Source organism: Acomys minous (genome assembly GCF_964271855.1).
Source record: "Acomys minous genome assembly, chromosome: 7".
In the NCBI taxonomy this organism is placed as follows: domain Eukaryota; kingdom Metazoa; phylum Chordata; class Mammalia; order Rodentia; family Muridae; genus Acomys; species Acomys minous.
The window spans coordinates 88,635,024-88,653,498 of record NC_140488.1 but is presented as its reverse complement, the minus strand read 5'-3'; the positions used below and the strand labels follow the sequence as shown (position 1 = coordinate 88,653,498).

Here is an 18,475-nt window from a genome sequence, read left to right as displayed (position 1 = left end):
CAACCATGCTAAGTTTCTGCTGGAGATTGAGCTCAAGACTTTCTAATGCTAGGCAAGCACTATCCATCAGCTGTGTTATACCACACCATTCTTTAAGAACACTTCAAAGATGGTATGCATACCACAATTCTGTGGTAGTATAATGTTAAATTAACATTTGCAATTAGTTTATTCCTATGAAAAGTAACAGTTATATTCCCTCTTACCTTATCTTCTAGGCTAATAGAAAAGGATAAAGAAGGTGTATTTATTTTGTCAAGTACAATGCATGATACTTTATATAAATTTTATCTTTTCAAATGTTGTATGTATATGTCAACTGAGATATTAAATGGTAAACAGTGAATACTGTTAAGAGATTTTTAACCAATGAAATAATGTGATTGGAAGGTGATTTGAAGTATAACTTAATCCAAAACTCTTTACTGTTATTTTTTCTTAAATTGGCATAAAAAGTTTTCTTGTAATCAAGGATAAAAATCTGACATGAGTTATGTCATCTAAGAAGAAAACCATATGTTTTTCTTGGATAATTTTTTTCATTTCTAAAATATCTTATATACAAAGCAGTCTGTTTATATTATGTAAGTTACATTGAGAAATTGTGAAATACCAACAGCATAATACAATACAGATTAATAACAATTTGTTGGTTATAGTCTGTAAGAAACTGATAAATCCTTTTTACATGTTCTGTCCAGAAGATCATATGTTCCAGTTTTTCAAAAGTATTGTTTTAAACATATGGGTGCCCTAAAGCCACTGAGAATGTGTTTGTTCAGTTCGTGGAGCTTTATAGCAGGCTTACAATTTCCTTTTCATTTTTCTTTTTCATTATAATTTATTCAGAATTGTTATCGCCTCACTTGTATCTTCCCATTACCACCCTCCCTACCACTTTCATGCTATTCCTGTCCCTTAGACCTGTGACAGAAGGGGACCTTCTCCCCCACCATATGATCACAGGCTACCAGTTCTTATTGGGATATCCTGCTTCCCCTTTCTCTGAATGCCACCAGGCCCCCACACCAAGGGGAAGTGGTCAAATAGGGGACAACAGAGTTCATGTCAGAGGCTGTCTCAGCTCTCCACACAACCATAGAGAATGAGCTGTCCATTGGGTTGATTTGAATGCCAGGTCTAGGTTTACTGCCTGCATTGACCTTGGTTGATATGGCAGTTTGTGCAGACCCCTTGATGCTCTTCTTATGTGGCTCCTACCATATCTCACTGCCCAGACCTTTTCCCAGTTAATTTCAGGTAGACTAAGTGATATTAATAAACTTTTAGCCTATCTTTATCATAGCTACTTTGTTAGAGGATATAAACTGCTACAAAGATAAGATCTTCAGTTAAACCAGAATTCTAGAAGGCTATATAGGATTTTTTTCCAATGATTTTTTGAGGCAAGGTTTTTTGGTGTAGCCTTTGATATCCTGGAATTGCTTTGTAGACCAGACTGACTTTGAACTCACAGACATACCCCTGCCTCTGCCTTCCTGAGTGCTATTATGACATGCATGCAACACCACACCTGTCTGACATATAGGATTTTTAGAGTCATCATTGCCTCTGTAATTACATCCTGGCACAGAAGCATAAGTAATTTCTAAATAAATTTCTTAAGTCCTGGTTTAACTATTTGAAATGCAATCCACGTAGTTAATCTTGAATGATTTTTTTTTGTCCACAGCTAGTGTACTGTGAATTTCACAGATCAAAGAAAAAAGGGTTAATGTATACAAAATTATCATAAAACAAGTTTGAGGCAGATGGGGAAAATGAAAATGAGAGGTTGACAAGAATTATTATGGTGTAATATGTAGCTGTTACAAAAGTACAGGGATTCATATAAGAGACTAAAAGAAAAGGAAATACAGAAAAAGAAAACAAAACAGCCTAATTATTCAAACAGATGTTTTAAAACACCTACCACAATATTTTTTTAAATAGCTATGGGTGGCCTTCTAACTGCTTCAGAAAATTGACTCAGCCATTATCTATAGAAATCATAAGCATTTTGTCTATATTTCGAAATTTAATGATAGGCAAGGCTGTCACAGTAAACATATGATCATAAGGCAGATGATAAAGATGGCCAAACCATTAATGTTCAAACAGTCCTCCTCTCCTGGAAGGCATACATGAATACTAAAATAATTCTATTGTTAATACTTAAAGGTTGAGTGCTGTGTGCTAAAAACTGTGGTAGTCATTTTATATGCATTGTTTTATTTGGGTCTCTCAGTCATTCCTTATGAAAAACACTCTTATAGTTGTATGCAGAAAATTCAAGGCAAAGAAGGTTGAGTCACTTTTTTGATAAGAATAGGAATGTAGGACAGGAATTTATAGCAATTATTCTTGTAGACAACTCACAGATTTTCTCTTCCACCCACTGTCTGTGTTGATAAAACAAATTGATAAAACATCATGATGCTCTGAAAGAGACAACAATAATTATCAATTGACAAATAAGATTATATCATTGATAAGCCAACTGGCTGAAAAAGAAAGTAATTAAATAATGTAATATGGGAGCATTTTCACAGTATTTTCTATTTTGAAAAACTGAAGATAATTTCAAATTACATTCATTTAGATGAGACTACTATTTTTAATTCTTTGCAAAGTTGGGAAACAAAAGAGAGATATTTTCATAGCTAAATGTGGTCTCACTCACTACTCAGTGATGTTGGCAGGCTTATCACAATTATATTTTTTAAAAGGTTTTGAAATTGATGCAAGAAGACATTGGTTATTCTGACCTGTATCTCTCGCCTTATAAATATTGCTTAATTTGTTTGCCTCTGATTGCCAAGAGAATCTATTAGTCTTGCAAGGCCCTTATCAGAGTTGTAGAGTTGTGGTTACAGGAGTCAGCCTCCATTACTGACTCATAGCTGATGTGACCAACATACTCTTAGTAAATAACAGTAGATGGTTTTGAATGATAGCACAATTCTATGACTTTTATAATATTTTGCTTGTTTGATTTTCAAGACAGTTTTATCTGTGTTAACAGCCTTGCTTGTTCTAGAATTTGTTTTATACACCAGGCTGACTTCAAAAACAAAGAGTTCCTCCTTCCTTTACCTCTTGAGTCCTGAATTCTACTTATCTGGATTCCCACCAATCTGGATACATCAATGATTCTTAATCCCTAATCTCCTCTAACTCTTATCTACATATGTATTAATTGTTCATGTCTATATTTTTTAATTCTGAATTTTCAGTTTAGTGTTATTGCATGGTTTTCATCATTTAATAATTTTCGCTCATGAACATTTTTAATTATTCTTAGCATTTCACTAATTTCCATCTTTAAATCATATCTCACTGGTTGACTATTTTGAAACTATCCACCTGTTGGTTAGGAAAATTAATGGCAAGCTATTGTAGAAAGAATACCATATTTGCATAGTAGGAACCACATATGAGATGGCATCTGGGAAAGCCCATCTTAAAAACATGGTCATAATAGAAGGAAGCCAGCAGTAGGAGAACACTGGTTGGGCAGAAAAACAGACTACAGATGGTCTATTCTATGAATTACTAATTAGCAGGTCATGAAAACTATCCACAGTCTATTTGTTCATTCTCTCTTTGCTGTACAAATGATTAATTTTCTGAAACAAAGATGTGCATTTGGAAATCAGATTATTTTATTAACCATATCTCTTCATTTCATCTTCTTAGATTGATATAAAAATGCTCTTTTATGAGAGACAGACGTTACAAGGAAAAAAAATACAACCATCTACACTAATTAAAATCCCTGCCAGTAAGTCATAACAGAATTCAGTGAGAGATGATGCCATTTAGCACTTTCAAAAGAAGCAAAAGTAGTATAACACCGGCACCTGAAACTGCCAGCGCTGATCATCTTAGGATTTATTTCATTTGGCACAATCTTGGTTGAGTTCACAGCCTGTTTACTAGGCTAAGATTGGTCCAAGCTTGGCAATGGGTTCTTTGGAAAAATTGTTTCTTGATCATTTTGAACTTTCTTTTCCACTGGCAAGGGAGGTTTGGCTAGGCTCATAGTTTTCATTTTTTTTTCTCCTTTCAGCCTTTGAAAGAGAAATTTCATTTTGTCTGCTCCGTGATTGCTTTTGTGTCAAATTCAGCGTAAAAGCCTTTCAAACGTGACGGTATTAGCTGTTTTGTGCTTGGGTGAGCTAAGAGTACATAAATTCAATAGAGAGGTGAAATCTTGTTTGAGCCTTGAGGATTTGGCTATTTAATACTTGAAACTATTTGAAGTGAGAAATCTAATAATTTTCAAATTATTAAATAAACATTTCCAAGGATAAAAATCCTATAATTTAAATACATTTTTACTGGACCATAGATAACCTACACTATAATTGTAATTAATATTCCAACTTAAACCTGTTCTACAAAGTAGCCACACTAGCTATTTAAAAAATCACAAATTATTTTTGTAGGAAATAAATTAGGAGGACTTCTTTGATAAATGTACCCTTTTTCAAAGGTACATTTTTATTACGTGTGGAAAGTAAACTATACATATGAGATAGTATCCTGTCTGTATTATATATATGTACAGTGATAGTAACTGAATTATTTTATATATGTTAAGCATATACATTTTGATGTATGTATGTATGTGTGTGTGTGTGTAATTAGAGTTATACAAAGGTATTTCTCCAAATTGACTAAAACAACTTCTAATCTAATAATGAAAGACATTGAGATCTTCTTTTCAGAACCAACCATTTGATCATGCATTTTTAAAATTCTCATTTTTTTATCCATATAATGGTGCCACATGAATAAGAGGAATCAACACACTAATATTATTTTTCTCATTAAAGCACTAGGAAGGTACTGGACTTAAAACATATAGAATATACCTTATGTTACTGATACAAGATAAATAGTAACAGGGTACTTTCTCTTGGTACTCACACCTATCTGTTATACATAGTTACCATGTTTTGAAGTCCCTTATGGACACTAATCATTTCACACTTACACAAATAGAGTCAAGAATGATGGTTACAAAAGACTTGAGGTATTCTGGTGGAGACCATGGCTTTTCACTTAGAATGATTAAATCCTCAAATTCCATAACACAACATGCGATGTGATTAATAATAAATTATTATATTCCTCTGAATCATTTTAAAGCCACATTTCAAATTCTCCAATACAAAAAAAGAACATTATATGAGATGGTAGATTAGATTATTTACTTTAAACATATACATCACATTTTACCCTATAAACATATAACTTTTGCCAATTAAAATAAGCAAAGTTTAATGCTTTGCAAAAAAAAAAAAAAACCTAAGCTATTCCATGATGGTATTTAAAATTAAACCCAGTTTCCCGGTAAGTGAAGACTTTCATGGGACATGCCCCTTGGGCTAGTATGCAGATATAAGTGAGTATATACCATTTGAGTCTAGACCTGGTGGCACTCAGAGGAAGGATAACAGGCTACCAAGAAAAGACTTGATACCCTATGAGCATATACAGGGGGAGGAGGTCCCCCTCAGGAACAGTCATAGGGGAGGGGAGTAAGGGGAAAATGGGAGGGAGGGAAGAATGGGAGGATACAAAGGATGGGATAACCATTGAGATGTAACAAGAATAAATTAATTTTAAAAAGAACAGAAAAAGAGCAAAACAAAACAAAACAAAACAAAATTGAGTCTACAATGATCTGTGAAACTACACCTGTGGATCATTCCCAGTGATTTTGAAGCCAAGCTCAGATACGTGAAATCCCAGCAAGATGAAGAGAAGGAAGGAAACAGGAAGGGAGGAAGGGAGGAAAGAAGGGAGGGAGGAAGGACAAGATGGCAAAATTAAAGAACTTATTGAACAAGAAAAAATAAATAAAAATAAACCCAAGAACTAAAACCTCAAGGGCTAGAGACATGGCTCAGGAATTATGATCACTTACAGTGTAATCATAAGCACTACAGTTTGGATCCCAGCATACATGTAACAAGTTGGGTGTCCAATAATTACCTATGAATTCACTTTAAAGGGATCAGAGACAGGACCACTGTGAAAATCTGGCTTCCCTTCTAGTAGAGAAAAAACAAGCCAGATTCAGGGAGAGACTCTGTTTGAAATTCAAAGATACAGAGAGAGGGTCAAAAGAGGACATCTATCACTATCTTCATCATCTTTGGCCATGCACAAAATTGTATACCCATCCACATGCTTATGTATGTGCACACACACAAAAAAAATCAAAGTTTACAATATTTCCAATAATATAAAGGTACAAAATATATTTAGGTAATAAGAAAAGACACAAAATATATTTGATCAAAACTAAAACATTTTTACTTCAAACAATGCCAGTAAGTTAAAAGACAATCCACAGGACGAGAGAAAATAATTTAAATGATATATGTAATGAGGACTTTATTTAAGAACATATATAAACTCTAATAACTTAATAAGAAAAATGCAAATTACCTAATTACAGAGACAGTTTTAATAGAAAAATTATCCAAAATAAACATCCTTAAACAAATGGTAATATGTTTATCATTACTGATGAGAAAACATAAATGAAAAACAATGAAATGAAACTTTATACACATTAGCTAAAATAAAGAAATCAGAGGATGCTAAGCACTATAAAGATGGAGAATAATTTGAATCCTCATATTTTTATGAGAATTTCAAATGACTAATATGTTCTGTTATGATAAAACACACCTATAATCTCAGAAGTCGGGACAAAAGGCAGAAGAATTACTGTAAGTGTATAATATGTGGATTATGCATTGTTAAATCTGCTTTTAAAAGCGTATTGGCACATCATGAGGACTGCAGATTTTTTCCTGATTTTTGAAGTGCAGATATGTGATATCATGACAAGAGATATTTGTAAATAAAATCTCCCACTGCAGGCTCATGGGATTTAAAAAGTTGTATAAAAAGCCAAGTATGGTGGCACAAGAAAATGCTACGTTCTGGGGATTTCTGACATTCTATTTGAGGTAGTTTCTACAAGACCACTTACACACTCCTTCAACCAGAGTTCTTATAGAAGCCTAGGGTATCTGGATGTGATTTGTTAATTACAACACTGCTTAAGCCTTTTAATAAAGTCAGCAAATTAAAGTGAGAACTCAAATAAAGACAATGCTTTCCAAAATGTCATAATGAAATTAAGGTAATGAAGTACTTGGAGGCCTCTCCTCCCTTCCTTTTGTATAAAACTTATTCCAAAGAAGCTGGAAGAGAAATGGGGCCTGAAAGTAAAGAGGGGAAAAATAAATTGTATGCCATTAGTTTAATTATAAAAATTCATTACATGAAGCCATGTAAGACAGAAAATAATGGAACTCTAATGGGTTGGCCGATAACACATTTACTAGCCTGCTCTCAGCTTGTAGTCATTGTTGAAAGAACAAAAAGTAGCAGCACTGGTATGTAGCCTTCAAAGCTGTTGAAAAGATTAATCATTTCCAGTAAGCTGGAAAATGAGGGCCATTTTCTTAAATAGTATCCTGTATAGAATGTTACCTTGTGAAACAGAATTGTTTGGTAATGTCAAAGGTTTAATGGATGAGTCTTAGAGTTAATGATGAGAGGCTTTACATTCGAAATAGCTTCCTTGCACATATTTTAACATTTCTATTATAAATCCATAAAAGATTTTATAGGTCATTTTAATTCACACAAGGAAGAATGGAATTAACTTTCTTTTCCCAGTAAAGATTTATAGAACATTAATTCATATTTATAGCTAAATTGCTTAGTGATTTCGAAGAACCTAAACAAATATGTTCTGTTTCTGCTCCCTATGAACATTCTAGTTTTAGTTTACACAGTAATTTTCCAATGATGCTATAATTATTTTTTAAAAAGCCCATTCTTCAAACTTCAATTACAACAGATACTTATCTTAAATTTATTTGTATGCAAATTATATGCAAATAAATTCCAACTTTCTGAATTGAACTCTTGAGTTTAGATATCTGCATTTTTGTGATTTTTTCACAGACTATCATCTGAAAAAGTATCTTAACTGTAAAGACTTTTGTATTAAGTGAACAATTCTGAAATTGTAGTAGGAAAGAAAATTTAACAAATGTTAAAAGTAGATATGTAGGGATGGTAAGTATGTTTGCAGACTGTTTAATCAGAGACATTGCTTGTATTTTATTCATTAGGTAAAGATTTTACACAGAGCAATACTAATCATATGTTGCTTACAGTTTGCAATGACATTTAGTTGGCTTACTCTTTCTACATCCCAACTGGCCTTCCAACCTACATATAATTGCAAAATGCAAAAATTTAACTCAGTCACAAGAATCAGAGACTTGTTCATCCACACACTCAAAAATCCCATTAAAAACACTAAACTGAAAGCTATATTATATATACAGAGGACCTGGTACAGAAGCTTGCAGGCCTTGCGCATGAGTTTCTGTGTTTGTTTTGATTTAGATGGCCTTGTTTCTTCTTGGTGTCATCCATCCCCTCTGGCTCCTACATGCTTTCCTCCTTTTCTTTTGCAGAGTTCTCTGAGTCTAAAGGGAAGGAATTGATGGAGATCCCCTTTAAAATTGTGTGTTCCAAGGTCTCTCTTAGTGTATATCTAGCTGGGGTTTCCTGTATTTATTCCAATCAATTGCAAGAGAAAACCTCTCTGATGATGGATGAAATAGGTACTAATCTATGAATATAGCAGAATATCATTATGAGTCATTTTATCTCTATACTTTTTAGGCCAGTATTATTTGGTTTTATCCCATGTCCTTGGCCTATCTAGCCTCAGATTCTTGATCAACAAAGCAGTATAGGGTATGGATTCCATCTTATAGAGTGGACCTTAAGTCAAGCCAGTTATTGGTTGGTTACTCCCACAAGCTTTGTGTCAACATTGCTCTAGAATATCTTGGCAGTAGAATACCATTGTGGATAAAGTGTTTGAGACTGGATTGGTGCTTACATGTCTCTTTTGGTAGTTTGTAGAGTACCTTCTTATACCAAAAAATGCTGGAACATAGTAGCACCAGCTCAACATATCCATGTTGAGTGTTGTCTTCAGCAATGAAGTGTTGTCAGTTTTTGGAATACAACCTATAGTCTTAGCAACAGGCTGCATTGTTTGGGGATTCTTGTGGGGCCTCTTTGGCCAACAACTTAATTAGATGTAACCCAATCCCAGTACTGTTGGATTCATTTGGTGACAAGAGATTACAAGTTAGGATGCTGTCTCCCCCATTATTTGGTGATTTCATTTATATCACTTCACATACGTGTATATTTTAAGAAGTTTCTACTGTATTAGGTTTCCATACTGCCCTCCAAATGCCACTTAATTTTAGCTGTCTTATGTATCCTCTCACAAAATTCCCTCTTCCATATCTCTCCGCACATGACCCTCTTACTCCTGTCCCCCTTTCATACATATCTGTCTATTCAATTTCCTTTTCCTAATGAGAACTATCTGTTTCACTAGTCCCTAACTCGATACCTTACTTCCATTGTTCCATGTCTTGAAACTTTATTATCATTGACTTAACTGCTAATATCTACATATAAGCTCTATGTATTTTATTAAGTTCTTGTTTTCTAATTTTCCAAACAATTTGACTTGGATTTTGCACAGCACTCACAACATGCTTAATGCATAGGCAGAGTTAGTAGCTCAATCCTATTTAGAGACTCACAAAGCCAATCACTTCCCGAAGACCAAACTGTAAGACAATAAGCAAATGAAGGTCCCTTGGAAAGTAGACTGTTGTTACTCTTCACAGCTTATCATGAGGTCATTTGAAACATTCATTAAAACAAGTATCCCCAACCACATGTTATAAGAAGAGTTCTGTAATAAGCTTGCCATTTTGACTCTAGAACTATCTACTCTATTTTATCTTCTATGGTAAAAAGCAACATTTACAGCTGTGATATTTATAAACTGTCTAATAAACAGGAAGGCATTTGCTTTGCCTTCAGTGGGGACAAAGTCATTGTGATGACTATAAGTGAGATTCATTAAAAAGTCACAGTAATAGTAGCAATAGTAATGGTAATGATAGGTAACATTTATTTAGTTCATTGATTATGCCAGATAGCTTGATTTTAGCTATTTTTTTCCTCACAATATTTCTTCTCTATGTTTTCCATCATGCAGTTCTTTCAGTGTAGATATATATGTATATATATGCATTCCAATTTAGCAAAAGAAAAAATGAGTTATGGATAAATTAATAACTTTGGCTTTTTGTCATATAACTACCTAGTAATTAATCCATTAATCCAGGGAAAAAACTCACAAGATGCATTCTATAACACATCTTCTTAACTGGATCCTCTCTCCTCTCTCTCTCTCACACACAAATACACATTTCATAGTAATAAAAAATGGTAAAAAAAAAAACCAAAACATTAAAATAGAAAAGAAAATAATATTCAAGAATTTTGAGCTGGCAATATGTTTAAACATGTAAAAGTATTTACTACCAAGTTTGATCTGAGTTTAATACAGGAACACACATGGTGGAAAGAAAAACAATCAGCAAGATATCTTCTGACCTTCATATGTGCACCATAGCGTATACATGCCTCCCATAATAAATAAACATAATTAAAACTATTTTTAAAGATTTTTAAAAATTATTTCAGATATATCATATTCCATAAGTGTATTCTGCCTTAAATATTGGGTATAAATACCAAATACATATTTTACCACCTTCAAATTAGGTTTGAGTACAAAATATTCTTCTTGGTAATAAATATCGGTGGAATTTAGCATTTTGGATTAATCATAGGAAGTATACATCTGCACTAACAAGTCATCTTGTAAGCTAGTGTTCCTAGCACTGTAAATTTCACACACCAGGATCACCACACAAGTAATTCCCTCAGGGATGCACCATTGCAAATAGAATTCTAACAGGGGAAAATGTGTGTGTAAAGTCTACTATGTTTGTGACCCTCCACTCCTTCTGAGCTATAGAGTCATCCCTGTAACAAATTTTACAGTGATAGGCAAAGCTGGTCACAGTCCTGGTGTGAGTGTGACTGAGCATGGTGATTAGTGTATTTCTCTCTCTCTCTCTCTCTCTCTCTCTCTCTCTCTCTCTCTCTCTCTCTCTCCACACACACACACACACACACACACACACACACACACACACACATATATATATATATATATAATCAGTATTTTGCCTAAACTTTTAGGAAATCACAATAGTAATCCTTTCTATTTAGATATGAGGCTTAGTACTCTCAATGGTAGTCAAAGTCATTGTGTGATTTTTCATTTTAATCTTTAATCTTCATGAAATTAGAAAAGTATTCAGTGACCATAAGTGATCTGTCAAGATTTCCTTAAATGGTTTTAAATTTCATTGGAACTACAATTTTAAGGAATATTATGCCTCATGTTTATATAATAACTTTGGCCTTAATGTTTTCTAGTTTGAAATATTTTTCCCTTTTTACCTACTTTTTTATTTGTTATTCAATGGATTCCTCAACACTAACCTCTTTTAGAGATTTGATGAAAATCTAAAGTAATTATCAACTCATACCACTAGATCTTTTTATGATGTATTAATTACTTTTACACATACTTTGCACCTTATATTTTCACCATTATGATGATATAACTTGTATGCTCAAATAATGCATATGTAATGCATACAATATAATGGAGTTAAAATATGCATAAATTCGTGAAAAGACTTAAAAATGGCATATTATTTTTTATTGCATTTCTTATTTTTTATTTTTTCAAATAATTTTTTAAATTAATTTATTCTTGTTACATCTCAATGGTTATCCCATCCCTTGTATCCTCCCATTCTTCCCTCCCTCCCATTTTCCCCTTATTCCCCTCCCCTATGACTGTTACTGAGGGGGATTACCTCCCCCTGTATATGTTCATAGGGTATCAAGTCTCTTCTTGGTAACCTGCTATCCTTTCTCTGAGTGCCACCTTTCTTATGTTCATACTGATTTTTAAAAATTTCAGGTAAAAATTGTATTGTTTTGCTTTAAGACAACCATGTTTGTTTAGGCAGTGAGGATTAAACATGGGCCTTGTACAAGCAGTCTATCACTGAGTTACAGCCTCAGCCCAATCATGCTCTCTTTACCATGATTATTGTGCACATGTGTTGGCTATTTCTTTATATTTCTGCCTTACCTTATGTTTTAATGCTGTGAAGAGGCACCACGACCATGACAACACTTAAAAGGAAAATGTTTAATTTGGGCTTGCATACAGTTTTAGAGTTTTAGTCTATTATCATCCTGGTGGGAAGCATGGCAGTGTGCTGGCAGTCATGGTGCTGGAGAAGAAGCTGAGGGTTCTGTATCTTGATCCAAAGGTATCAGGAGACTGTGTCACCCTGGAAGGAGCTTAAGCATATATGACCTCAAAGCTGACCTCCACAATAACACACTTCCTCCAACAAGGCCACACCTACTACACCAAGGCCGCTCTCTGAATAGTGCTGCTCCTTGTACAAACACATGAGTCTACGGGGTCATACTATTCTTTGGATGAAAAATTTTAGTCTTACAATACATTTGTCTTTTTTGAATATTTTCTTAGGATAAAGTATAAGCAGTATGGTTGTGGAGAGGGGTCACTTGGCATTTATTGCCAAACTGTCATAATATTATGTTTCTGAAAATAGAATGTAAGAAATTTACTAGTTTTCCTTGATATGGATTTTTTCTACTATTATAAAATTGTGCCTTCTTGATTGAATACAATTATATTACTTGTAGGTAAAGTTTTTCTATTTTATAAAAAGAATTTATTCTGATACTTCATTAAGTTACCTAGTCATATTTCTCTATTCATGCATCAACAGCTTAACCCACTACGTTGTATTAAATATAACTGTCTTAATATTTTAGTGCTATGTTAATGTGTAGATGCCACCGACATTTGGAAGTGCTGACCTGATATGCTTCCATATATACCTGAACTTGATTGACTTCTTTCCAGTAAGGATATGGCCAATTCAATAATAATCAATTGGGAAAAACAAAACAAACACATAATTTGTTTAGTTTAGAAAGAGTTTTTGTCTTGACTTGTATTTGAATATTAAAGTACAGTATCCTTAAAGCATTATAATCTTTCAGAAACTGTGAAGTAAGAGCACTCGTTTTGTTTAGCATTTTCTGTATGCAGAGTTTGTTAAATGCCAGCAGATGGCACTAATAACATCAACAACTCTAGTTAATGAAGATTTTGTTATATGTCACATGCCAAGCAATTATAAATGAGTTTCTTTTATGGGTTATTTTTGCTTGTGATAAAAAACAGTTAGGCTTACTTTATTCCCAATTCAGTAGTACTAAATTGGAGTATCTGCAAGGAATTAATGCTCAAGATCCTGCATTTGAAATTTTGTCATGTTAACTTTTAACATTGTAGTTGATAGACCCACATGATAGCTTAAAATGACTGTGTAGACATATTGTGACCTGAAGATTCAGTAGCCACTTATGAAATATTTAATTATACCTCATTTAGGGATGTCTGGATAAAAAGTGACATAATTTTCTTTCCTACGCATACCTATAGCAGTTGGCCAAAGACCTCCGCCAATGGCAGATAAAAGTAGATGTGGCAAATGATTTGGCATTGAAACTTCTTCGGGACTATTCTGCAGATGATACCAGAAAAGTGCACATGATAACAGAGAATATCAATGCTTCCTGGGGAAACATTCATAAAAGGTAAGAAATACTTTATTTCTCAAACTATTGTTAACTTCGATGAAGGGGCAGTGACCCTGGATGACCACACCATCTTGTTAATTACTATTGCCAATCAACTCAAAAGCTTGGTTTACTGTCCTGTGTTAATGAAGAAAAGCCTGCAGTTTGGTGAAGTGAATGATTTGTCCCCAATCACAAAGACAATGATGGAGCTAAGCAATTAATCAAAAACAAAATTCAGGAAGCAGACAGAGGGAGAACACTGCAAGAGGCCAGGAACAAAATACCTCTTGAGATCATGTGTTGAGTGAGATACTTTCTTCACTTAGGCCCCAGTTCTTAATGTTTCCACTTACTTCCAATAATACCAACATAGTTTGAATCAATGAGTAGTTGATTTATTGGTGAAATAAGAGCTTCTGTCATCTTATCAGCTCCTAATGACTGGCTGTAGCAGCTACCAATCAAGTCTTGCTATGCAAACACATAACAAAAATTAACAGCTCTTAGAGACACCACCTCTTCACACTAGGTCCCATTTCCTTATCGATTCTTTTAACTCCAATGTGATTTTCTTACATTAGTACACATTCCAATTATTCATAAAATATGAATCATGTAACTAATTATTTTGTATTTGTCATATAAATTATTCTAAGGTCCATGAGGGCTGCGTTTGTCTTCTTTTTTGGCAAAACCCTTCATCCTAAAACAGATTATATAATCAAAAGTTGGTAAACATTTGCAGAATCATGATTCTTTCCACATGAAGATTGACCTTGAGTTTGCTTTTATAGATTAATTATTGTTGGGCTCTTATTTTTAATTGTGAAAGAGAACAAAGACCAAAAAATAGTGTCTGTATAATGAGGAGCAGGAGTGCAGATGAATGTAAATCCCAGATGATAATATGAATTACTAGAAAAGTCAGTTAGGCAATTTTAATTTGCAAAATAAAGTTAGCATGGAGGAGAAAAAATATTTTAAACTAAGAGACCAAAGTCTTAGGAGTAATGAGCTTTTTTTTTTTTTTTTTTTGCAAACCTGAACTAGGTATGGAAAGTGAAAATTATTGGGAAGCTTGATTTAAGCTGGTAACCATAGAAATAGAGCATTGAATTTCAGAAAGAAAGCTCAATCTAAAGTTGAATCACACTGGAACCTTACCAAAAGAAGCATAGTGAAGAAAGAACAAGTTTTAATGGGGAGCCGATATGTGGGGAAATCAATGACCTACTTCCTATTTTCTCTCAAGACAGTTCTAGAATCATCCTTCTGCAAGGGCACATGTGTTAACTATTTTGTTAAGCCAGGTCACAGTAGGTTTGGATTCAGATAAAACCAATTGGTATTAGAAAGTCAACCATTAGACTTCAGCAGAAAGAACTGAGTCTCTCAAACAGAGAAGATTCTCAAACAGAAGTTTCTTTGGGAAAGGGCACTAAGATACAGTGTTAATGTAGTGACTTTATAGACTACAAATGAAGAATGTGCTAAGAGGAAAGCTTGTTCATATACAAAATTAAGGCTTTGGAGGCTGATCTATTCCATTTACACCCTGCATTTTGAGGGACCCCTCTTTCTATAATATGATATATGACGTCCTAGCTGTCTCAGGCCTTTCCTCACATTAGTTTTGGATTATTTAGGGAAATGGCTTTTGGTTTATATTTGTTTGCTTCATTCCTTAAATAAATAAATTACTTCCCCAATGAGTAAAATAAATTCCACGTTTTAAATCTCAACTTATTTTCTCAGCCCATGAACAATCTACAATTTACCAAGCTATTTTGGACATGTGCTTTAAGTATATTCCCTGTTTCTGTCTCTACTACTTATACTCTTCGTGATGTGTATCTGTGTATTTTCAGTCTGATGATGATTACCTATCAATATTTTCAGCTGAAGAAACTCCTCTTGGTTTTAGGCCTGTATATGCTGCTGTTTCTTTTCGGTTCTAATTTCACACAGGAACTTGAAATTGAATAGATCCAAAACTGAAGTCATCTTTGTTCTTTGTCAAGCTTTTTTTTTTTTTTTGTCCAAATGGAACCAATTTCATTTCCTATGACTCCTAACCAATGAATGCTACACTTCATTCTGTTGTTCATTTTGGGAACCTGAAAGTCATGCCTGATTCTTCCCTCTGTAAATGTCATTGTTAAGCTTTAGTGAAGCTACCTGCTAATAGCCTTCAACCCTAGTCTCTTTTCTCTGTCTCTGCTCCTCCACAATTATGTCTTGTTCAAATTATTTAAATTACCATATCATTCACATAAATTGATTTACTTCTAGCCCTTCTACTTTCTAACTCATTCTCTATATAAACTCTTGAGTGATTTTTTTTCAGACTCTTAGAATTCATCTACCTCACATGCCTCACACTATTTTCAAGGCATTACTAATTTATTTGTTGCTATTTTTTCAGTACTGAGAATGGAATTCAAATTTATGCTCATGCTAGGCATGTGTTCTTCCCCTGAGCTACATGCCCAGCCCATATTTGTTGATTTTTAAACACAATCCATGCTCTGTTGTATGATTTAGCCTTCCCTTCCAATTCTAGTCTAATTGCTCTGTGTGGCTCCTTCTCCACATGCTCTTACACAATTGACAGTGACTTATTTTCTTTTCCTTTTAGCTAAGTTCCATTTTCTTTGATACCTGCTGATGTGGTACTTGTTCTTTGTTCATTGTGTGCTTACAATCTGCTCATTATCCAGGTCTTAGTTTATGTTCTAATTGCTTCAGAAAGCCTTCTATTTCAACCATAACGACTCATGCTATTTTAGTGTTTGTTTCACCATGCTGTGTTTAAGTATTTGAAGGTCTTTGCTTTCCATAAGAATCTTGACTCTTTATTGAATGTACAATAGCTGCTGTCTACCATTATATTACCAAGAACTTGCTTAGTACTGAATAGCTACTCCTAAAACCTGCTCAGATTCAATAGGTAAATGGAAAAACACTGGTGATCCCACAAAGCCCAAAAAGTGAATGCCAAACACAGGGATACACAAATATCCCTCATTAAATTCATTGGATCTCAAAACAAAACATAAAGATGGAAAGGGGACTCTTGGGGAGGAGAGATGATTGTAATAGGCATGAGGTAGATAAGTGATATTGGGGAGCTAAAGTAATCAGAACTGTTCCCCTATGATAGTCATTCAACAATGAAGCACACTATATCTATTTACATTGCTTTTCAATTTTGAATCAAAGTACATCTATCAGAAATATATCAAACAGAGGTCTATTGGTCTCCCATAATGAGGTGATCAGAAATACGTAGGTACTTAAATGGATTCAGTGGCTAGCAGTATCAACTAAGAAGTTTGAATATTCTTCTTAGCATTTCCTCAGATATGCACATTTCAGCAGGAAGAAAATAAGAGATAATGGCTGCTTCAAGGAGACAATATCTCTTTGAGAAACTTGAGGACTAGAGCTGTGCTGTGTAATCATGTCCTATGGATGAGAGGTTGGGGTTCAGACAGCCACATTGAGCATGGAGAGGTAAATTGGCAAGTTGCACTAGATAACATTGTTTCTTGAAGAATAATCATTCAAGTAACAGGTGATAATATGGAGTTATAGTGACAAGGAACCATTTGGGCCTGATTTTTTACTCTGGTCTTTGTGACAGATTTTGTGATTCTCTCTGTTGATTCATAATCCTTCACATTAGAACCTTAAAGTGAAAATAAATACTGGGAGTTGGTTATAAGTTATTATTGGTCTTATGTAGAGAGAAAACAAGGTTGGATTCAGGAATGTCTCTCCTTTCCTTTATCTTTCATTCTTAGGTTTAAAAATAGTGGCTGAAAAGAAAGAAGCGGGAATATAGAAATATATAGGGATGGTAGGACAAAGGTAGATTAATGAATCTATGCTGAATCTTAATGCCTTAATTGTTATACACAAAGTTATTTTTAATTCACTGGCATAGAATTTTGTAAAATATGCAAAATAAGTTTAATTTTACATAATTTGGTAGAGCATTCAAATGTAAGATTGTTCTTTAACACTATATATATATATATATATATATATATATATATTGCTCTAATATGTGGTATTTTACACATACAACTTAATTATAATACAAGGTTTACTTCCAACACTTTGAAGGTGCTATTGCAGGCTGTTTAGGATAGTAAGTTATACAAGTTGATTGTTAGTTGATCAAACCATGGTCATATCAATTACTAGTCTATTTTTATCACAAGAATGTGAATCCTAGGTGTAGAAAATATATATGATTCTATAGAAAGATAAGAGAAAATAATAAGGTCTTGGAAAACCTTGGAGATATACAGAACATGGCATTTAAAATGTTTTTATTATTTCTTGAAATTAATCCATGTAACGATAATTAGTCCACCAACCAGTCCAGCTGGTCAGTTATTGGGGGATCGAGGGGGGTCGCAACCTGTACATAAAGACATGGGCGGGAGAGAGACAGTAGCTCAAGCGAACAATTGCTTGTCAAGAGCTCGTTTATTAAAGGTAAGGGCAGGCTTTTTAAAACCTGCTTTAGTGAGGGCGGGGGTACGCAAGGAGAGTAGTGGAAAAGTACAAAATCTTCTGGGTTGAGCCCCGGGAACATTAGCAAGGGGAGGGGTCTTTCAGGTGAGACAAAGCAGGATATCTCTGTGGTTATCTTAGGATCAGATCGCTGTCTTCTCAGGGCTAAGCCGGATGCCTTGCATACCTAATGAGTGGCCCAGCAGGATGTTGGCTGCAAATACTGAATGGGTGGGAG

The 18,475-nt window shown here is 34.1% G+C and overlaps 1 protein-coding gene across 10 annotated transcripts in view; it reads left to right on the top strand.

Moving 5' to 3' along the window:
- DMD (dystrophin) overlaps positions 1-18,475 on the top strand; it is a gene marked incomplete at its 3' end in the record, with an annotated part of 2,106,393 nt that overhangs the window by 1,519,038 nt on the left and 568,880 nt on the right. For all 10 annotated transcript variants that reach the window (XM_084788839.1, XM_084788837.1, XM_084788840.1 and 7 more), the window contains one exon: positions 13,571-13,725. In XM_084788839.1, coding sequence (XP_084644965.1) covers positions 13,571-13,725 — 155 coding nt within the window. The remainder of the gene's footprint in view (positions 1-13,570; positions 13,726-18,475) is intronic.